Source organism: Phalaenopsis equestris, unplaced genomic scaffold (genome assembly GCF_001263595.1).
Source record: "Phalaenopsis equestris unplaced genomic scaffold, ASM126359v1 Scaffold001309, whole genome shotgun sequence".
Lineage (NCBI taxonomy): Eukaryota > Viridiplantae > Streptophyta > Magnoliopsida > Asparagales > Orchidaceae > Phalaenopsis > Phalaenopsis equestris.
Window position 1 is genome coordinate 382,455 of NW_018165748.1, and position 22,882 is coordinate 405,336.

The following is a 22,882-nucleotide window of genomic DNA, read 5'->3' on the forward strand; positions in this document are numbered from 1 at the left end:
GAATTTACGTTTTTCTTTTTTCGTCTAAACCCTTATGCTTCTGATATCGCTACAGATTTTTTAAATCTCTTAATTTTGATTAAATCTACTGAAAACCAATACTTTAATGTGTTAAGGGTAGTGACGGTAGTGACGGTTGATCCTGTTGGGGATGTAGTGTTGAAAATATTAGAAGATGAAATTAATGTTCAGCTAATTAAAAATCTTATATCAAATTATTGAGACAATCTATCAAAACTTGAATCCACTGAATTGCAATGATTTGTTTTCATCCTTTCACATCTAAAACGATGTTCTGCATAGAGAGAGAGAGAGAAAGAAAGAGAGAGAGAGAGAGAAGAGAGAGAGAGAGAGAGAGAGCCTTTTTTGGCTTAGAAAATGGAATTGAGCAAATGGAAGAATCACTGATTAAACGAGAGATAGAATCCTATTTATTCTGGAGTGTGTTAAAAATATAATATAATAAAATATTTAATGTCGACCCATCATAAAGTACAACTAATTCATGAGATATCTCAAAAGATTAATAATAATCCTTAATCTATTCGCAATTTATTTGGCATAAAATTTATAGCATGTAGTGCTTAATATTAATATTAAGATATAGGTTCTCATCCGAAATTTCCCAAATGATAGTACTTAAAATAAGTGGAATAGGTGTTTTGAGTTGTTTGATGGTTATGTTCAGAGATAATAAGGAGGATCTACATTTGATTTTTATTGATTTAGAAAAAGCTTACGATAAGGTTCCAAGAGATATCCTTTGGAGAGTTCTTGAGAAGAAAGGTGTTGATATGACTTATATTCAAGTCATTAAAGATATGTATACTAGAGATGTTATTTGTGTTCGAGCTGAAAGAGGATTGATCGAATATTTTCCTATTTTTGTTGGATTACATCAGGGATTGATTTTAAGCCTATATCTTTTTGGTTTAGTTATGGATGGTCTTACTGGACATATTTACAGGAGGTTGTATCTTGGTGTATGCTTTTTGCTAATGATATTCTTCTCGTGGACAAGATGAGAGAAAAAGCCCAGTAAAGACTTGAATTATGGAGGACTACATTGGAGTCTAAAGGTCTTCATTTGAGTAGAACTAAAACTGAATACATGGAATGTTTTAGTAAATAGTAGAAGTAGCTCTAGTGACAAAAGTGTAACTTTGGGTGATCAAATTATTAAAAGGTGTGAACGATTTAGATATCTCGGGTCTGTTGATGATATAGACAGAGATGTTAATAGTAGAATTCTAGTTGGTTGGTTGAAGTGGAGGAATGCTTCGGGCCTTTTGTGTGATAGAAAAGTAACGCTTAGATTGAAAGGAAAATTTTATAAGATGGTGGTGAGACCTGCAATGCTCTATGGCGCTGAATGTTGGCCTTTAAAAGAGAAGCATAATAATAAGTTAAGTGTTGTTAGGTGGATGAGTGGCTTTACACTTAGAGACAAAATGTGAAATGAATTTATCCGTGATAGGGTTGGTGTTAGCTCCAGTGACGGATAAACTTAGAGAGAGCCATATTAAATGGTTTGGTCACATTAAACGCCGACCATCTGATGATCCGATTAGAAGAGTAGATTTTTAGATTTGACTTATGTTAAGGAAGGCAGCGGTAGACCTAGGAAGACTTGTGCTTATTGTATAAAAAGTGATCTTAATTTATTAGAACTAAATGAAAAATATGAAGCTAAATAGGACGCAATGGAGAAAAATGATTCATTTAGGCGACCCCACGTAGTGGGATTAAAGCTTTGTTGTTGTGTTGTTGTAGATGTTTTCAGTTGTTTGGGTGGGTACTCGCTAGTTAATTTGTCTTTTTGAGAATTTTGAGTTTTTAAATGCTTCTTTTTTGTGAGTAATAGCAAATGAACAAATTGAGCTTTACCTCCCCTTCCTTTTTCTCCACTGAATTTCTGAACTGTGGACTCCCTCAATTGCCCTATGGAACTAAGGACAAGCTTAAAGCCGTCTAATTATCTTATTTTCTTTCCATTATGTTCTTCATTCCATTTTGGCTGTTACGTGACTAGCATTTTCTGTTTTGCAGTGATAAGCTGACGCTAATTCGCTCCGATAGAGCTGGCGAAGCTGAGATTGAGTTCAGAGAGGTGAGTTCCTTCTTCTTGCTTTAGAAAGGAATTTCAGAACAGATTTCTTTCGGCTTCTTACATTGTTTCGAACTGCAGCTAAAAGCGGAGAGCGAGGAAGCAACCAGAAGGTATGAAACGATTGTCAAACTAATGAATGAAGAGTTTGCCCATTTTCAAGAACAGAAAACTGCAGAATTAGGCCTTGCCTTTCATGAATTTGCAAAGGGGCAAGCCAAACTTTCCCATGATATTGCAGATGCCTGGAGAAGCCTTCTACCGAAGCTAGGTGTCTCTTCTTAGGTACTCTACTGATTCTTCTAAAAATTATTAGAAAATTAGCTTCTGTTTTCTAGAGTTTTGTAGCGTGCAATAATCTTTTTTTTTTTAATTTTCTTATTCCCCTTTTTTTTCCATGTTTTAAAATTTTATTGTTATAATGACTGCTGGTTGTTAGTATATTGATTAAGCTGCCTATGAATGTTTGGGTCAGAATAATAAAGAATTGTGTTTCTTTAACTTCTAGTAATGACATGATTATAGTTTATGCAACTTGGATGCTCTTTCCACAGGTTTAATATCTTTTATGACTATTTGAATTTGAACATAGCAACACTACAATTAGATCTTCTATGGGAGGGATCCAAAATGTACATTTTATGTGAGCCTCGGGAGATGTTGTTTAATGTGTGCGGATGAGTGGCTGATGATATTTGGAGTTCGAATGAGTAAATGTTGGTTGATTGTAAGTCAGGTGATGTTGGTTAGCGAGCATTCGATTTTGTGAAAGTGATGGGCTTTCATGAAAGGAAATGACATGTATCGGGGGTTGGACTTAAGTGATGATATCGGTTGATTGGTTAATGGATATTTGTTGGTGTAGACCACAATCAAGAACTAAGTGATGGCTGTCATCAAGAGTTAAGTGGTAAGTGAACAATGATCGTATGTAGATGTTGGGTGACATTTTTGGTTGGATTTTTGTTTTAGTGGATGTTGGGTGATTTTTTTTGTCAGAGACACCATATTTTATTATATCATATGGATTGTCACACTATAACCAACATATTATTCACACTATGTTAGATTATATAAGTTTTGTTAAAGTAAAATGAGGAAAACATTAATCATGTTCATTTAGATTATAGGGTTTCATTCTTATTTCTTTCACCTACTTCCTCAAAATCAAGATTATCAAAGATTGTATAGTTTGCAAGCTTAAAATCATTATTCATATCATCATGATTTTTCTATAATTTACATCAAAACTATTACAATTTGATCTTGATTACAAAGGGCACAAACTCGTTCCACTTGCTGTTTTCCTTAAAATTAATAATAAATGCAGAGTGATTAAAAAGTGAGCATAAAATATAGTATGTTACACGGCATTTATAAAAAAAAATTAATAAACATTAGGAATCAGTTTTTCTATCATCGTTGATATTATACCCGTGAATCATGTATCATATCGATTTCAGTGTGTCATATAGTTATATCTTATGAATACATGATATTATGTCACATCATTTGTACATGTAATTTATCATAAATATAAGGAACGAACTTCATATAATGCGATCTTTGATTGATATGATTATTTCTCATTTCATTTTATATTACATCATATTAGAAGTAGCATCACTAGTCTTTTCCCTTCATTTTCATTTTAGTATATCTCGGTGTACTCATTGATCATCATCATTTATTTTATATGCTCATTAGCCATTACAACATACTTTACTTTCACCTCATTGAAATCATTCATTCCCTCATACATCATATGAAGAGGTATCTTTATGCTCTCTTTCAATCATTTAGACTAGTTCATCAAATTGCCCTTCTATATATATATAGACTTTAAATCTACTAAATTGTGGAGCATTATTTCATGGCGCCCCATCTCTGATTATGCATATGATTTGTTATATGCAAGTACTTGTATTGAATGATCATCATAAGTAATTGACATGAAAGCTTGTGTTATTTGAAGAACCACTTCCTAATGATTCCATATTTATGCAAAATAAAAAAAAGATGTTTCACCTACCATTAATAATATGATAAAATAATAGGTTTTTTTTCAGCCACCGCACGGTCAGGTTGAAAAAAAAAACAAAATTGTATATATAAATAAAGAAAAATTTTTCTGACCTCAGAATCTCTTATCTATCCCCTTCATTCGATTTCCCCCCGTCTACATCTTCTTCGATTTCTCGCCTCTTTCTCTTTTCCCCCTATTCCCATGGCTTCATCAATAAACCAACTCCTCCCCTTCTCACTCAACCAAACTACCCCATGCCCCCCTTTCCCCCTCTCCAAATACACTACACTAACGATTCCCGGGCACGGTGGCCCAGCGAAGCTCCGTCTAGGGTTTCGCTTTCCGATTTCAGCTCCGAGGTCTTCTCCATCAAATCAAGCCCTTTATACCGATTCCGATGACGATGGCGTTTCTCTTGGAACCATGAAGCTTCCCGCCGATACCGATATTACCCTATTTCAGACCTTATTGTTTCAGGTCGTAATCCCTAATCACTTCTTCCTCTTCTTCTTTCTTCTTCTTCCTCTTCCAACTTTGAGTTTTCTGAAATGCTTCCATGTTTTGCATTGATGTAGTGGGCTAATAGTCTCTGCCAAGGAGCCACTCTACCTCTCCCTGTTCCTCTCCAGGTCCGTATTGTCTCCTACGCCTCATGCTCTCTCTCTCTCTCCTATAATTTAAAATTATTATTTTCTATAATTTAAAATTATTATTTTTAAAATAAAATGATCAAAATAATATGCTTATCACCAATTGTTATGCTGTCTATTGGGAAAAATGAAATATGTTAAAATATTAATTGCTCTAAAGCATAACAGTTTTAAAATTGTAATTAATATGGAAGTTATTTTAGAATTTATAATTATAATATTTTTAAAAAAAAAATTAAAATTAATTATTTTAATGATTTAATAATTGTAATAATATTTTAATTAATATAAATATTATTTCATTATTTAGAAATTTTAGAGCATAAAATTTGTTATTAAAATAAAACAAATAATAAATCAAAACATTAGATAAAAGTTAAAATATATATATTTATAAACTCTAAAAGGGATAAAGTGTTATAAATATAAATATTAAATTTTAGGTGATAGATATGTGAATATATAAGAAATGTTTTTGTGGTATGTATATAATTTAAATAATAGATTGTTTTAATAATAATAATAATAATACAGATAGATAAAGTGGAAGGTGGAGTTAGATTGGGTTTTATTAACGTGGTGGATGGGAAGACAGAGGTCTTTGCGTACATAGACTGCCTGGTTTACCCTGCGTCCGAGCGAACCGGACCGGTTTTCCGGGCCACAAGAAACGGACCGCTCAAATCAAAAATTCCTCCTGGAGAGGAGAGGATTATGAGAAGCCTACTCCAAGCCTTGCAGAAATCCGTTGAAATTGCAAGGCTTTAGCTACTTCCTTCAATTTATATTTTTCGGTGTACTAAAACTAAATAAAATTTTGATTTTTCTTTTCAATTCAACATGAATGCATATAAATTTGGATGTTGCACACGTAAATACATAAATATTTGGTGGTATGTATGCAAATTTTCCTAAATAATTGGGCCATATCATGCAATACTCCTGCATAGATTTATGACATCATAGTATCACACAAAAAATACCACTATTACTAACTTTTCATAAATGAAATTGAAAACTTTTTTTATGAATAGATTTGTGACATCAAAGTGGTTTGAAGTGTAAATATTAAAAAAGTAGGTATTAGATATGTAAATGTATAAGCATTGTGTAGTATGTGTGTGAAATTCCTTAGAAAATATATTGAAAATTAGATTTAGTTCTCCTCTTTAGTTGAAGAGAAATAATTTTGTTTGGTTTGGAGGAAGAATCAATGAAACCTATTTTGTTGGTCATAATGCAAAATATAGCTATATTATTTATTTAATATGAAATCATGATGTTATTATGAGATCACATTTCCTTGTACTTGTTCCTCTATACCAAAATCAGTTAATCATGCGATATGAAAGATTTTGGTGGCATAAATGTAAAAAAACAAAAGTGTTGGCGTTAGATATGTAAAATACATAGAAATTGGGTGGTGTGTATGTAAATGCTCTATATATTAAGTATTAGCCTTGTGTGGATGCGAATTGGAATATTATATTATATATTAAAATACTATTTCATAAATATTTTTTTCTTATTGGTGAATGACTCAAACCACATTAAAACTACTGAGTAATGAGATCTCAGTTCTATTTATGCTGCGTTGAATGGCGGAATTCAAAGTATTGATTTGTGATTTAAGAGATGGGGGAGAGCGGGAGAGAGAGAGAGAGAGAGAAATGAAAGATAATATATAGAGAGATTTACATTTATGCCACTCAATTCTCATGTATTTATATATCTAAAATTTTAATTTTAATTTTATTTTTTACATACCTGCCATCTTATATATGTATTAAATCATATATTTCACTTTGTAAAAATTAAAATGGTGATAAATTTTTTTTAATTTGATATGAAAGATTTAGGGTGGTATGAGTGCAAAAAGTAAAGTTTGGAGGTTAGTTATGTAAATACACAGGAGTTGGGTGTATCTATGCATGCGTGTGTTTAGAGAGAGTGAGTTTTAAAAAGTCGAGTTATGGAGCCTTGATGTGTGCTTGGTCGTTTTGCATTGTTTAGTCTCTGTCGACTATTTATATATATATATATATATATATATATATATATATAAACATATATATGTATAAAAATATAGTATTACATGCATTTATACAAGAAGTGTACATCAAGTTATAAATCTTGCTTCAGTGGCCTGAAAGCTTTAACGCCGAAACTGCGAGTCCAACCCGCACCGCGCCGCCCCCCGAATGGGCCCTTAGATAAAAACATACATCACACAATGCTTATATATTTACATTTCTAAATTTTTATCATATTTTAATGTCATAAATTCATACATGGAAAGAAAAGATGTATTTCACCTTGAAACAGTAATTAATAATTGTATTTTTTTTTTCTTATATGATATTAGAGAATTTGTGTGTTATGCATATAAATATTAAAACCTTACAAGGGGTTAAATGTGTAAATACATTAAAAAATATGTGCTATGATAGCCTGAATAAATGCAAGCTTTTAATACGACAGTAAATGTTTCAGATTCATTGGTTTTGAAATAAAAGTGTAAATAGCTCATTGAATTTGCATGCTAGCTCTACTAATGTGAATGCTTTTACATTAATAAATTGAATGGCCAATGCAAATATAAATAGGATGATTTACATGCATACCCCTTAGATCCTTTGTATTTACATATAGAACATCTAAACATCAACTTTTGCATATATGCAATTTTATCTGTGCATGAGAATTTGTATTTAACTTTCTATTTAAATAGCTGTGTTGTTTATGTGATATGGAAGATTTTGGTGATATAAGTGTAAACAAAGCAGAGTAGGTATTATATATTGTAAATTTACGGTTCAATTCGGCCTATGCCCCGTGCCCGAGAAACATAAAACACTTTCAGTACCTCATTATGGACTCAATTTGACTTTGTCTACACATATCTTAGATAGACAACATATATCGGGTCTAACATGTTTAGCGAACTTCATTCAATTTTGTCCACGCAAGCTAATGTTGTCATGCTACTTTAAAAATTTTGTCAATCGAGTAACATCGACTTGACTCGAATTTAGCTCGGAGTCAAATTCACATTCTTGTATTTTTGAGTTTAGGTGGACTGGCTCAAGCAAAACTCGATATAACCCTTGGGATTATTTTATAGTTGTTAATATTTTCTTGATGCACCCCTGCCAACAAAGAAATTACACTAAACCCTACAAAAAATTAAAAATTGCCAAATTTAATTCTATGAATGCATGGGGGGCATAAAGTGCAATTATTAATGATTTTAAGTAATTGAGTCTACCTATAACTTCTTTAAGTAGTCAAGATTAATTAATGGCTGCTTTGACCTAAATTAATGCATTGAATGATAGGAAGATTTTTCATAGATACCACTCAATTCTTAGGCATTTACATATCTAACACCTATATTTCAATTTTTACATCCATACCACCTTACTTATATTTCTGAAAATGTTTATAGAACTTCCTAATTTATCTTTAAATAATATAATGCATGAATAATCAAGCATAATCCTTAAATAATATAATACATAAATAATCAAGCAAAATTTAAATAGTCATGTAGTTTATAGAAATGTCAAAATAGTTATCGATTATTTTAAACTGAAGCACAAATACTCCTCATCGGTACTATTTCAGCCTCAATTTCAATTGACACTTCTATACACTCTAGAACTTAAAATTACACTATATAAATAGTTGACCCCTATTTTGACAGTCTACTTATTTAATTAATTATTTATTTATTTTGCAACATTTTGCTTAGTTTTTTATACCCCGAGCCTACCATGATAATATGTGTTAATGACATAATTAAGATTTCAACTAACAAAAAATTAAAAGAAAAAAAAAATTAAATTATACATAACTACATTAATAAATTTATAATACCTATGGGCTATGAGGCATTCCATAAACCTTCCACTTAGAATTAAATTTTAATTAAGCTGAATTTAATTTAATTTAATTTAATTTAATTTAATCAAATTAAAATAATCACATGTATTAATATTTAATATTAAAATAATTTTATTTTAGATGTGATATGAAAGTTTCGGACGATATAAATTACAGAAAGCAAAGATGTTAGATATGTAAATACATAGAATTAGATGGTATGTATGTAAAAAAACCAATACTATATTATTTCAACATAAGCGTACCCCTCATATGTTTATAGGAAACTGCAAATCACATTTTATACTTCTATGCATACATTTTTATAAAATTAGACGTTAAAATAATATGTAGAATAAAAAGTGCTTAGTATGCGTATAAATACCCCATATTTATATATTTATATATTTATACACAACTTCTAATAGTGTAGAGACAAAGCACTTGTCCACATTGCGAGATCCTTATTATAGCATACGACAAAACACACACTGCTGCAATCCAATGGAGACAATCACACAAAAATCCAAGCAAGACAAAGCACCTGTGACCTTGCTGTATTCATTTTTTTTAAAATTAAAATAATAATGTTTGTAGATCATATGAAAATTTTGGAGGTTACAAATGAAAAAACTAAGTTCAGATGGTAGATATATAAATAGATAGGAATTAAGTGGTATGCATGAAAATGGCTTAAATTTTAAGTATAAATTAGACTGATCGAGCATAATAAGCTCACGAGCCGTTGAGCATGGTTCAACCGACTCATTTACAATCTGAATGATTGTGGAATCATCTTGAGATGTTGGGTTTTGTATTATTTGTGCGAACATATAACTGGATAAAGAATAGCAAGAAAATGAGAGAGAATCGTTTTGATGAAAAGAGTGTGATAAGGGTGCCATAAGATGCTCATCCGACACTCAGCTCTAATGGATGGATGAAAAAAACCAAGCAATAAATATCAGATGACATTTTAATAGATCAATGGATGTCCTTACTATCAATGATGAACTTCTCTGATCGTTGCCCTCACGAGCTGGATTAGACCTTTATTCAAGAGGAATGAATATAACCATTTCAATAGATGAGCTTGATTCAACCACTTAAATAGGGAAGTTCACTCCAATTACTTTCATAAGTTGGCTCAAATGAACAACTTTAGTAGAAAAATTCGATTCAGCCACTTTAACAAATAGCTTAGATTAAAAAAATAAATAAATAAAATTTTATATAATCATATTTTTTGCATATAATGATGTTACATTTTGAGCTCGTTATAAGTTGTCTGCAAACATTATCAATTTAAAATTAAAATATAATTACTTAATTAAAATCTTTGATGAAATGGGACACCTCACCTCCTTCTCTAAGCTTAATTTTTTAAAAATTAAATCTATCAAGATAAAATAATACTAATATTAGCTTATTTTACAAATTTTATTCTCATATATATATATATAAAGCTAATTATTTAATCAAATATGTCTGCAACACGTAATCTTGTGGCTGCCATAAAAGTTGACTATCGTACACACAAACTCGTGTTTCAGGCAATTTCCTGCGCCACACTCTCATGATGAGCACTCCATGCAACTTGAAAGCAAAAGCTATGTATCATCCACAATCATAACCCTCTCTCTCTACAATCAGCCCCATGCCCATCAGAGAGAAAGGGACACATCGCATTCATATATAGGTCTGAAGACTTCACTCAGGCAAACAAAATTCAGTGGTAAATGTCAGATCAACCATTAAAGATCACAGTAAAAGTGACATAAAATTAACACAAGTAATAATAACCAACAAACTCTAAAAAGCTTAGATATCATCATCATGAGATCAGATCTGATCTCATTAATTTACACCAAAGCACATACAACCAAAAGCAAACCATCAAATCACCATATAACTACAGTTAAGTCACCTAATTAATTAGCAATTAAGAGCCTCTACACTAGTACTAATCACCTAACTAATCAGATAACCAAACTCTGATTTTTAATTCATTACGTCTTATATATAACTAGGAGCTCATCACAGACCAAAAAAAAGCTGATTTTTTTCTAAGCGAGCTCATTATAGTTCATAAGGAGAGTTAGAAACAGTGTGTTAAGCACTTCTAATAGTGATTGTCCCAGCGGCATGGAGAAGGGGGGGAGAAGACGCCGGACCAGAGATCAGCGAAGGCGTGGAGGATGAGATTGTGGTGGCGGGGGGAGTTTAAGGAGAGAAAACGGTGGAGGAGGTCGTTGAGTTCATCCCATGCGTACAAATCGTTCTCCACTATCATCTGGACCATTGATTCTCTGAAATCGGCGTAAGGCTCGGAGGATTCCTTCACCACCGGTACGCTCTCCGCCTCGGCAGACCAGGGAATATTCCCCATTCCCCTGTTTCTAATTCTCTTATCGCAGCTCTGCTCCTTGTTCTTCTTCTTCTTCTTCTTCTTCTCCTGCTCGTCGTGAGAGGAAAGGGAGAAGGAAGAGGAGTTCGCCATGGTGGAGGAAGTGGCGGTGGAGGGCCAGAGGGAGGAGGAGGAGAGTGAGTGGGGAGTGTTGGGACGGCGAGGTTTCAGGCGGAGAGAGGTTAGGAAAGATGAGAGATTTCCTCGCCGGCAGGCGCCGCCCACGTCCGGGGCGGGTTGTTTCATGGAGAAGCGCCGCCGGCCGGAGGACATTGCCGGAGTATGGGAGTGCAGAGGGAGAGAGGAGAGCGTGTTATGATCTGTGGGGGGGTTGAAGATGGGGCGAGCGAGTTTTATTGTTGAGGGGGAACAGTAATAGGGTATTAATGGGCCATGTGAGGTGAATGAGAGAGGCCGGGGTCAACTTAAAAGAGAGGTGGAAAGGATTAATGAGGGAGGCAGTCATATAAATGGACCTTTATGAACTTTAAAAATCGTGCTCATATTATATTTTGATTTGTTTTATTTAATTATATATATATATATATATTGGGGTTAGGGGTATAAAATGAATGATGAAAAATGTGGATGTTTAACTAGAAATATATTGTAATATGATATGATGGTATTTTATTTTATAATGACACAGATGGATGCTAATTTTATTTGTAGTGTAAAATGGTTACTTTAGAGTTATTATGCATGTATTTTTAAATTTAATTAATAAATTACATATAAAAATGCAGGTATTAAGTAGTTAATTGGTAAAGAGAGCTTGATACGACAAGCTTATAAATTTGCATTTATTTCATGGATGAATGGGTATTTATTGGTGAGTTGAATGAAAACCCTTTCTTGAAGCTAGTTTTTTTATGAGCACCCCATAGACCTCACGTAAATGTAATGCATTTATTTGCAGTATTGATTTATATATATTATATATATATATATATTATTTACATTTATATTTTTGATAAAAAATTGTTTAAGAATCACTTGGCAAGTTTTTATAAGTAACCAGTTTGGCAAATATTGAAATTGATATTTATTCTTAGGCAAATAATATAGTTTTTTATGATTATAATGACATTATTCAACTTAAATCTACTTTTGATATATTATATCATTTATCTTTCTGTAACTTGCCTCCAGATTTTGTTGCATTGTCCTTATGAGCATATTCTACGATTGCTTATATCTTCTAGAGCACCTGCTTAATGCGGCCTTCGTGGATCAAGAGAAATCGGGATTGATCCATCATAATAGCCCAAAAAAGTGGGAGAAGAAGGAAGATTAGGTTTTTCGTACTCGTAAAATTCCAAAATATATATTTGATTATAGTCTAGATTGTCGGCCTTTTGAACGGTGCTGTAATGAGCCTTTGTAACAGATTAAAGAGGCAGCCCGGGCAGGCAGCATTACCTAAGATCCAGTTCTTGGTAGCCCATTCAAGAGTCCTTTGGGCCCGGCAAAATGCTGTAATGAGCCTTTGCTCCTATCGGATAGTTAGAAGGCCCTACCCTTACCTAAAAATCATTGTAATTTATGAAAAAAATAAAGTCTGAAATTTATGAAGTGTCAAGTTTTCTCTCTTTTTTTATCTCTATTAATGCCAACTAATTTCATTTTTTTGGGGGGAAAGTTGGGCTGCGTGACAATTCTAAAATAAAACAAGGGGCATGAAGATAAAATTAAAAAATTATTCTAACTTTCACAAATGATGACCCAAAATATGAGCCAACTCAACTTAAAAACAAGACCCTTTTCAATCTACCTTCACATGGCAAGAGGTGAGCTAAGGCAAATTAATATAAGCCAAAGTGTTAACACCTTCAATATCTGTTTTTTGCTGGAAGTTATTCAAAAGGTTCTTCCTTACAGATGACATTCTGAAATTGAAAGGGCTAAGAGGTGCTTCAATATGTCACCTATGCTATCAGGAGGAGGAGAGCCTAAATCACATATTTATCACTTGCCAAACTACTAGAGCTATATGAACTGAAACCCTTGAAGTTCTGAGGTTGAGACCTATGGGTTAAAATTGGGTTAAGCATAGAAGAATGCCGGAATGACTAGAAGGAGCAACAACAACAATACATCCTTCTAATCATTTGCCTGGTCCTTATGGATGGCTAGAAACAAGGCTAAACATGACTGTAGCAGAGGTGGCTATCTATACCAACTGCATCTCCTATATAACTAGAATAAGGAAAATTTTCCATCAGACTTATTGGGAGGTTGGTTCACTAAATACACATTTAATACAAAATGTGATATGAAGAAGGCTTGCTCAACCATGGGTAAACATCAACACTGATAAAAGTTTCTCTCAAGATGTTGTTGGAATTGGAGGTGCTTGCAAAGATCACAATGTAAATTGTCTTTGGTTCTTTCAATCACCGGTGGCTACCAACAATGCCTTGGAGACTGAATTTGTTGAAGTCTACTGGGCCTTGAAGCTAGCAATATCATTAGTTCAAATACATATATATGGAGTTTGATGCCTTACAACTCATCCAGATCGTACATAAGAACTCCAACATCCCATGACAGCTCGTCCACTGGATCAAGAAGATCTCCCTCTTAAATAATCACCAAAGGTCATCTGGGCACATATCCTCAAAGAAGGAAATCAACCAGCAAACTAGCTGGCCAAAAATGGTTGTAATAGTGAAAGAGTTTTGTTTTCTAGTCTCCCAAAAAGATCTTTTAAGATTTTGCTTCATGGGAATTCCTTGGTTCCCATATATCAAATGTAAAACTCTTTTAACAAAATAAAAAAGCTCCTTCTCTAAAAAAACTAAAAAACAACTCAGTTAGTTTTAACGTTGAATTTAAGCATAAAATCTTAACCTGAACTTCTTTGGGTAGAGTTTAACCCACCAATCCAAAATTGAATCAACTTTGACACAGCTATTCCTACATGTCTCAGGCTCAAGTTAGTCATCTTAAAGGCGGGTCTAGTTAGTGTTAGACTTCTTACAAATAGCAATTTCAGGTGGAATCAATTTTGGTTCAAATCCAAACCCGATTTGACATCACTAATCCTCAGCCTCATTTGTATATGTGCATATTTATGTTGTTCCCACTTCAAAAAAAATCAAAATTCGAGAAACTGTTCTGAAACTTCTAGATTTATTTTAAGATGACCGTAAGTTATAAATAATAAATTAATTTTTATATCATATTTGTCTCGAAAACAAATTCAAAATTTTAAAAATCATCATAATTTCTCTTTCAAATATACAAACATAAAATAGTTTCTTACCCCTTGCAAAAGAAAAAAAAAAAAAAGAGCTACTTTTTAGTCTCCGCACTTGATGAAGTACGTAAAAAACTATACAACAAAACGACCCTCTCATTTACGTGCATATCACCCAAGTCCAATCTATTCACATATCTAACGCCTAAACTTTACTTTTTATATTTATACCACTCAATTTTTTTACATCACAAATACTGTTTTAATTATTTAAAAGTATAACACATTATTTTATGCATAATTATGTAAAAATTAAAATTTAGGCGTTGAATATATAAATACATTGGAACTGTGCGGTACGTACCTGGAAAAGAAGAGAAGCGAGGATGTCTCACGATGGGCGACTAGCGTCCTCCATCATCATCCCCTTGAAGCTTTTCGCCAACCAGATGGCAGTCTCTCGCGGCGAGACCTCAACCTTCCCGAATGGCTTCAGCACAGCAGCGAGCTCTTCCAATCTATTGTGCCGAAGCAATTCGGCTGAAAGCTCCAGTAAGCCTTCCAGCGCCTCCGCTCTCCGCCTGAAAGATTTCACATCCAGCGTATCATCTTTCTGCACAGTCATGGCATCACTATGGTTTGGCTTGGGAAATGAGTCCAATGGTTTTTCTGTAATAGTTTCTAGAGTGGCATGCTGCGATTGCGTATTTCTTGTCTCGAAATCTTCTTTGCTTTCGATTAGTGCCTGTTCGTGGGCTACTCGGAAGCTGCTGTGTCTTATTACATGTATGACATCAGAGAAAGCTGGAGTTATCTGAGTTCTTCCTTTGTCTTCCAAGGCCTGGTTTTGAATTGGAGCTTTAGAGATATTCGGAGCTGAAGTAACGAAAGAAAGGAGCTCTTTAACTGAGAAATCGTCATCTTTGGGCTGAGGAATCAGTTCATCCTTACAAACAAATTCTTGTTCTGAGCCTATAACTGAAGGCTCCATAGCTGAGCTTGAACTCCCTTCATCATTACTAGCAGTGGCGGTACTCTTCTGCATCTCCATCAAATTAATGTCGGGATTAAGCACAAGAGTGTTGCGGCTATGTTCATGGTTAGCCTCTGGAATTTGTGCGGATAATCGGCAATTGGTCTCTTTTCTGAACAAGTCTGGATGAGCTTCTTTCTCAGTAGGTATTGCTTTGGAACTGCCAGAATTTATCTCACTAGTTAAAGGTTCAGACGAGCGTTTTTGCTTGGACGGATTCTTATCAGCTTTCCGGTTCAGCTTTGGAGGAAGTCCTTTGCTCCCACTAACGGTAGTGGCATCTTCATCAACTCTTTTCAAGGCATTAGCAGCTTTAAACTTCGAAGACTGCTCGGTCAAAGGTGCCTGCCACAATCAAAGAGACAAATTAAAGAACAGAGTAGGGCGTAAAGAGGTGAAGAGCATGAGGAAGGCAGACATTACTCGTTGGGTTGGAGAAACCAGAGGTTTTGTACGATCCTCAACACTGTTGGCTGATTCAGTAGCAACTTTTTCTGGAATTTGTTGCAAAAAATTGCGACGGCTAGGTTTTGGCGCCTTATGAAATGGATCTATGCTTGGTTTTGCAGGGCGAGCTCTCAGGGGTGTGCTGTTTTCTATAGGTTTGCCCTCTTGTTTGGATGAGATGAGGATATTCTTCACTGTTATTGGTAGTTTTGATTCGCTGCTCTGTTGCCGGTTGGAACTGAGGGAGGTTGAAGCCACTTTGAGGACCGGAAGGTGAGTTTCTGATGCCTGACATGGAAGATGGTCACTGCTACTTTCAGCTTCTTCATTAGCTAGAGGAGGATTTCCTTCTAAATCACTGCTGCAAAAGCTACTGCTTTGACTGACACAGATGCTCTTGCGAGTATCACTGAAGGTGGAGAAGATGGGTTTTGGGGGTGATAGAATTGGATTAGGAGGGAGAAAGGAGCGGTTTTGGTTGATGTAAGGCAGCAAATATGGGTTTTTTAGTACTTCTGATGCCTGCTCAAGTTTATTCCAAGACGTGAAAATCAGGTCCAGGACAGAATATGGTGGGGGAAAATGATAAAACTATTATTCGGAATTTGAGAGAACGTACAGTTGGCCGATGCTCGGGGTTTTTTCTCAACATGCTCTTAATGAGTGTTTTCCTGCAGTAATGATGGCTGTCATTAGCAGAAATAACACTAAACGCAGAAGCTTAAGATATTTACGAGGAAGAAGCCTAAGATTAATAACACTAGATTGACAAAAAACAATGAAATAATAGGGGACATACAAACATCCTACAAGCACAAAAATCTAAATAAATCTTTCACAGTCCAAGGTTCTCGTGTAAACAATAAGTCTAAGATCATAATTTATGAATTCAAAACCACCCCTACGCTAATCTTTAAAAGATCTCCATTAGAATTATCATTGTAATTATGTTGCTATCACAATAATAAGATGAATAAAAAAAAAAAAAAAAAAAAAAAAAATAATTAATTAAAATAAATGGATGGATAATACAAGTATGACGTTGATTATGTGAAGGCCATGCAAAGGTTCTATATGATAAACAACAACTGTCATCAATATATTCTTATAATGAATCATTCCATACATGATGCTGTTTAGTAATATTTAGAAACCACCGAGCAGGGCAGAAACAGGTTATGTACAGGAGTTATGTCGGAGAGGAAATTGCCCCTCTGAAATTTATAATTTTTCTATAAAAATAATAAATTTAAATATTTTTTCTCATGTAGTTTAGTCATTTTAATAATTTTGCCCCTTCAAATATATTATTTTAAAAAAATTGATATTTATTGATTTTGTCCAGCCTCAAAATAAATGTTGGTTATGCCCCTGCAGTCAAGCGGCAATGTATTTGAGGGTTACACAACTAAAAGCCTGTGCATCAGGTTAAATGTTTTTTTAAATACATGCTTTTAAGATTTTAAGTCAAATATTTCATTATATGATAGTTAAGTTAGAAGTCTTTATTTCTTCATAAAAAATAAGCCACACATAAATACAAATTAAGCAATGTACAAGCCAAAAAAAAAAAAAAAAAAAAAAAAAACATCTAGTTATAATACAAGTATGACGTTGATTATGTGAAGGCCATGCAAAGGTTCTATATGATAAACAACAACTGTCATCAATATATTCTTATAATGAATCATTCCATACATGATGCTGTTTAGTAATATTTAGAAACCACCGAGCAGGGCAGAAACAGGTTATGTACAGGAGTTATGTCGGAGAGGAAATTGCCCCTCTGAAATTTATAATTTTTCTATAAAAATAATAAATTTAAATATTTTTTCTCATGTAGTTTAGTCATTTTAATAATTTTGCCCCTTCAAATATATTATTTTAAAAAAATTGATATTTATTGATTTTGTCCAGCCTCAAAATAAATGTTGGTTATGCCCCTGCAGTCAAGCGGCAATGTATTTGAGGGTTACACAACTAAAAGCCTGTGCATCAGGTTAAATGTTTTTTTAAATACATGCTTTTAAGATTTTAAGTCAAATATTTCATTATATGATAGTTAAGTTAGAAGTCTTTATTTCTTCATAAAAAATAAGCCACACATAAATACAAATTAAGCAATGTACAAGCCAAAAAAAAAAAAAAAAAAAATTAAAGTTTTTTTTTTTTTTTAATCGTTAGGAATTTTCCAGTTAAAAGCAAAACCAAGATTTGAAGCTATGTCCTGAGCATGGCTTGGTTGGCAGAAGTATTTTCATCCTTTTAAAGAGATGGAGACAGATACTTCTCAATAAAAAGCTAATGTTCTTGCAATCGAAAGCATTTGTTACTGCTGGTTTCAATCATATGGTAAAAGGCAACACATTTCGAATAAAATATGCATAAACTTTGGTCGAAATAATTCAAGCAACGTTTGGTATAGATAGATTAAATGATTTGTGGCACACTTACAATGACGGGGAATAGCAAGGAGGCACCGGACCAATACAAGAACGATTTATTTTGCTTATCAGTCCCGCCATATCCTGTAGCCAAATTAACAATACAAGATCAATCATCTAAGATATAAAATTAGGTAAAAATTTCACTTTTATTTTAACCTGAAGCTTGGAAGCCTAGAAATAAGAATCACACAACACACAATATTATATATTTACATATCTAAAACCTAAAGATTCAAATTTACATGCATACCAGTCAAATCTTTAACATCACATCAAAAATATTGCTACCTTTTTAAAAATGAACAACAACTTTCTATGCATGGGTTTATGACAAGGTGTTATAATATCATACTTCAGGTGTTCTATATTATATGTCTGAAATTCAACTGACAACAAGGCAAAAGTACGATTAAAGATAGCCCAACTAAAGAGATAGTAACCACGTAAGCAGAAGATCTACAGAGTCCCGTAGACCACCTGGAGCTCCCAAAAGCAAGACTTTGGGCCGATCGAAAGAAGGTCAGTCAAGCCAAGAATCACTCCCTATCCAAAAGAGGAGATGGGTCACACCAAACCTCGCCCAAGTACCATCAGACGACTCACAAGAGTCTTAAAGGCTCTTCAGGAGGCCCTAACTCCTAATTACCATACACTTATGAAACCCTCCAGACGGATCTCATGCCAAAGGAGGTGGGCTTTCTATCAGATTACAATGATTTATCATCTGCCTGATAACCTACCACTGCCCCAGTAGCATGAGTTTCCCGCCCTAGACTCAATAGTCGAAAGTCAAACCAAGATAGTCGACCAACTGACTAAGGCTGACGGAATAAGGTTCGGACGACCGAACGGGCTCCAAACAACCGAAGGACCACCAGGGCTGATCGACTGCTCTAACTCAACAAAGTCGATGCAACGTGCTTGTCCGACCCAAAGGTCTCAGACACCCGTCGACCGAATGACAGATAGCCAAGCCAAAGGCTATATTTTCTGTAGGACTAAAATACTCTGTAATTCCCCCATAAAAGCAGGGGCATCCATACAATCTGCCACTTCATACTCTCTATGACTATAAATAGGGGGTACAATAAAAGGCTAATCAGTCACCCTTCGGAGAACTTAGTTTTTTAGTGTGCACTCTCTTTCCTTCTCTCTTACTCTTTATCCTGCCTTACGCTCTATACTTGGGTGTGATTCACAGTACAGATTCGGATTAAACATATATGAAAATAACTAAGAATTCTCTGGCATGCATGTAAATTTCAATTTAGTAAACTAAAATTACACAATAGCATGACCTCTTGCAACAACTCCTCCACAAATAAAGTGCTGCGGTGAAAGAAAACTATTTCGAATTATGCAAGTACTTCTAGATTTTTTTAAGTTTTTATTTCAGTTTTAAAAGAATTTAGCTATAGAATTTCTTTAATTAGATAGGAAATTTAAGGCTTATCAACATTTAACCTTGAATTTAAATTTGCAAAGCCAACTTCAGTGAGGGTTAAATGGATGCAATTTTGACAATAAATTAATCCTTCCCTCCATATATTCTCACTCCGTATCCACACAGTTATCTTCTATATTATACTATCCAAACAACCTATTTCTCTCTGTCATAGAACATGCAATACTCAGCTGCCGAACATGTCATCTGAGTTGACTTGTTATATCCTATGCCTTAATTGGATTGATTGTCATAAATGCAAAATCAAAAGCTACTTCATGTAGTGGATTCTTTCATGAGGTCTTCTCATAGAGATGAAAGAATCCCCACTTTCTTGAGAAGATACTTTCATTAAAAAAAATCTTTATAAGAAAATGTCCCATTATCTATTGTTAATAGCTTTCCTATTTTTTTATTTCCATAGAGGGCAAAACCCCTATAATAAATAGAGAATGCTTGTATATTTTGTATTGTAAACATACTCATGAATATTTGGGGAAAAAGGAAAAAAAACTGCAAGTAAGAAAGACTCGTGTCCTTCTCTTACTCTAAAGCTAATGGCCTCTCCATCTCTCTTGTTGCACCAAATCCATCGTCTCCTTCCTTTCTTGAAGAAGATTCTCTCTACTATCCTCCTTCACTCTAGCATACAGCAAATCCATGGCAAGGAAACCTAAGCGCCTCGTAAGATCAAGACTAAGCTCTCTTTGCAAGAAGGTTCCCTCACTTTCACACCCCCATAAACAAGCAAGGAAATCCTCAGTTGTCTGGGATTCCTTCAAATTCAAGAAGAAATGTTACAATAAAAGGCAAACTTAAGGGGAAAGAGGAAGTAAACAAAGTTTTGTAGAACACTAATAATGCCAATCATCAAAATGAAATCACATCAAGCATATCTCACCAATAGAGCTAAGTTTCTTAAAGGTAATTATATCTAATCTATAGCCATTCATGTCCATCATTTTCATTACCCATCAAAGACCACCACCAAATTCTCTTATAATATACAGGTGAATGCATTAAAAAATATCAAAAAAATAATCACCTTATCTCAACTAGGCGAGCACTTGCCTCACCTTTAAAAACACCTTTTATATAAATATTATAAATGATATTCAAGGACATCAATGTTGATGCATATTAGCATTATTTATATTCCTATGATGGTTAAATATCACATGAAGAATATGAATATTGTTATCATTATAATATATTATATGATGATGATGAATATCATTGTTTATCAACCCCTATTCAAAATCATTTTATCATAATGACAGACCATAAGATAATCCAATGTCTCAAACTCTAACGGCTCAAAAACTTATCAATTCGAAAAGTTTAAGCATTAATGTTACCACCACTAGTTTATAAACCATATATTTGTAATGAGTTATTCTACAATGTTTTAGTATTATAATGATCCATATTCTACAAATAAATTTAATGATGGTGACCAAGAATCTCACAAAGCTTAACCTTAATATTGTGATATCCTTTATTAATATTATTATTGAGATGAAGGAAGAGGTAGGTAAATAGATTATGATATTTTCATAATATTCTTCTCCAAATAAATAAATTGTTTCATTAAATTCAAAATTGGTGTCTGCTTCATCTCAAAACAAATAGGTTAAGTTAGTGTTAGCATTTACCGCATCAAAATGTGATTCTAGGATCCTTTATAGTTTCGATCAAATAAAAATAAATAATGTGTAGTAATATCTAGATATGAAGCCCCCGAGTTTTATTTTTTATATTCATATTGCATATTTTGAAAATTCAAGAGATGATCATGATCTAGTTTTATTGTCACCTATGCTATATTCCTAAAATGAATGACTTTACTTATAAAATTTACCTTTATTCATACTAGAATTTGTACCTATTACACATAAGTTTCTTCCTATGTTGCACTTTATACAAGGGAAATTTTACAACAAATCATATGTTTGATCCTCAAGGGGACATAAATTCAAGTTATTCCGTAACATATATAAGTTTTTCAACCACCTAATGAAGGAACCATACAAATGGTTTTTGACTGGGCCTAATAAAACTAATCCTAAATCAGTTAAATTTATACCAACAATTATTCAAAATGATAACTCATGCAACTAAATCCAAAAATTCTAATAAAATTGAAATAAACACTACAGTAAGATAAAATAATTGATCATACTGCATTAATTCCACTTGGCGTAATAAAAACTCGTCCAAAAGAGTTGCACAGTCCTCTTTCTTATGAATCTGATTTCTAAGGTGGAGGATAGTTTAAAATCTTCAACATAGGCTATCAAAACATTGGAAGGATATATTAGAGGTTTGGTTTCAAGCATCCACTTGCTTCATATAGCTTTATTTGATAAATAACATAGAAATCCCAATACCCAACGTTAACTTTGTGAGCTCAGCCTATACTTTTTGATAGAAAACAAACAATAACATGTTCAAACAAGTGGATTAACCTACATATACAGATTATAATCTGGAAAAAGTACTGAAATATGTATCTTATGTCTTCATCTCAACAGAAGGTATCTGATCAATATCATGTTTAGATATGATCTCCGATTTAGGAATATAAATAACTCAGGCGCAACCTTAGCATTAGGTTCATCAGGAGATTCAACTACTAATGCTTGAGTATCATCATCACAGTTTCATCTACAAAACTGGGTTCTTCATAAATCAACTCAAAGCATGGTGCAGATTTTCTAACTGGTCCAAGCAACATACAAGCCTAAACTTCTAGAATTCATAGAAGTTTTTAAAACTTTAAAGTGTGACAAACAGGCATATAAAATGGTTCATCAACATCAAAGAATGGACTAGGATAGGAGTGGATGCAAAAATTGTATGCATAATCATCATATGATCTTATGAAGGTTTTTTTTTTTTTGGAAAGGAAATCAATATTTGACAGAGGCCCAAATATCGATTTCTCATGCATTTGACAGATGCCCAAATACTGATTTTTCATGCGCTAGGCCCCATGATGAGAGCTTGCGCCATGTGCCTAAATATTTGAAAACTCATCGCCACTGGGGATTGAACCCGTGACTTGAGGGGACTTACAGTGATACATCATGCGCCTAAATATTTGAGAACCCAGCTCCACTGAGGTCGATCCCATTACCTGAGGGGACTTACAGTGAACCCCGCCAACTAACAGGCCATGACTTGCGGCACAGATCTTATGAAGATATATATATATATATATATATATATATA

At 33.6% G+C, this 22,882-nt stretch overlaps 4 protein-coding genes across 4 annotated transcripts in view; 2 read left to right on the plus strand and 2 right to left on the minus strand.

Moving 5' to 3' along the window:
* LOC110033926 (sorting nexin 1) overlaps positions 1 to 2,548 on the plus strand; it is a 28,202-nt gene extending 25,654 nt beyond the window's left edge. The window contains 2 exon segments of the mRNA XM_020738105.1: positions 2,050 to 2,110; positions 2,189 to 2,548. Of these exon segments, the coding sequence (XP_020593764.1) occupies positions 2,050 to 2,110; positions 2,189 to 2,392 (265 nt within the window). The 3' untranslated portion in view covers positions 2,393 to 2,548.
* Positions 2,549 to 4,212: 1,664 nt separating this feature from the next.
* LOC110033929 lies at positions 4,213 to 5,588 on the plus strand. Its single transcript, XM_020738108.1, has 3 exons — positions 4,213 to 4,610; positions 4,709 to 4,762; positions 5,318 to 5,588. Exons 1-3 carry the CDS (start codon positions 4,335 to 4,337, stop codon positions 5,549 to 5,551), a joined length of 564 nt encoding a protein of 187 aa, XP_020593767.1. The 5' UTR covers positions 4,213 to 4,334; the 3' UTR covers positions 5,552 to 5,588.
* Positions 5,589 to 10,450: 4,862 nt separating this feature from the next.
* On the minus strand, positions 10,451 to 11,348 carry LOC110033937 (transcription repressor OFP8-like). The gene has a single exon (XM_020738116.1). It carries the CDS (start codon positions 11,346 to 11,348, stop codon positions 10,791 to 10,793), a length of 558 nt encoding a protein of 185 aa, XP_020593775.1. The 3' UTR covers positions 10,451 to 10,790.
* A 3,218-nt stretch (positions 11,349 to 14,566) lies between these two features.
* Positions 14,567 to 22,882, minus strand: part of LOC110033921 (serine/threonine-protein kinase Nek5-like) — a 20,806-nt gene continuing 12,490 nt past the window's right edge. The window contains exons 11-14 of the mRNA XM_020738094.1: positions 18,212 to 18,285; positions 16,377 to 16,428; positions 15,734 to 16,279; positions 14,567 to 15,655 (exon numbers count right to left, since the gene is read on the minus strand). Of these exons, the coding sequence (XP_020593753.1) occupies positions 14,669 to 15,655; positions 15,734 to 16,279; positions 16,377 to 16,428; positions 18,212 to 18,285 (1,659 nt within the window). The 3' untranslated portion in view covers positions 14,567 to 14,668. The remainder of the gene's footprint in view (positions 15,656 to 15,733; positions 16,280 to 16,376; positions 16,429 to 18,211; positions 18,286 to 22,882) is intronic.

Bases quoted from the DNA above. Each gene is read 5' to 3' on its own strand.
- LOC110033929 (XM_020738108.1), top strand. From the start codon at position 4,335: ATGGCTTCATCAATAAACCAACTCCTCCCCTTCTCACTCAACCAAACT. The intron at 4,611-4,708 runs GTCGTAATCCCT...GCATTGATGTAG, and splicing joins TTCAGACCTTATTGTTTCAG to TGGGCTAATAGTCTCTGCCA. The intron at 4,763-5,317 runs GTCCGTATTGTC...ATAATAATACAG, and splicing joins CTCTCCCTGTTCCTCTCCAG to ATAGATAAAGTGGAAGGTGG.
- LOC110033937 (XM_020738116.1), bottom strand. From the start codon at position 11,348: ATGTCCTCCGGCCGGCGGCGCTTCTCCATGAAACAACCCGCCCCGGAC.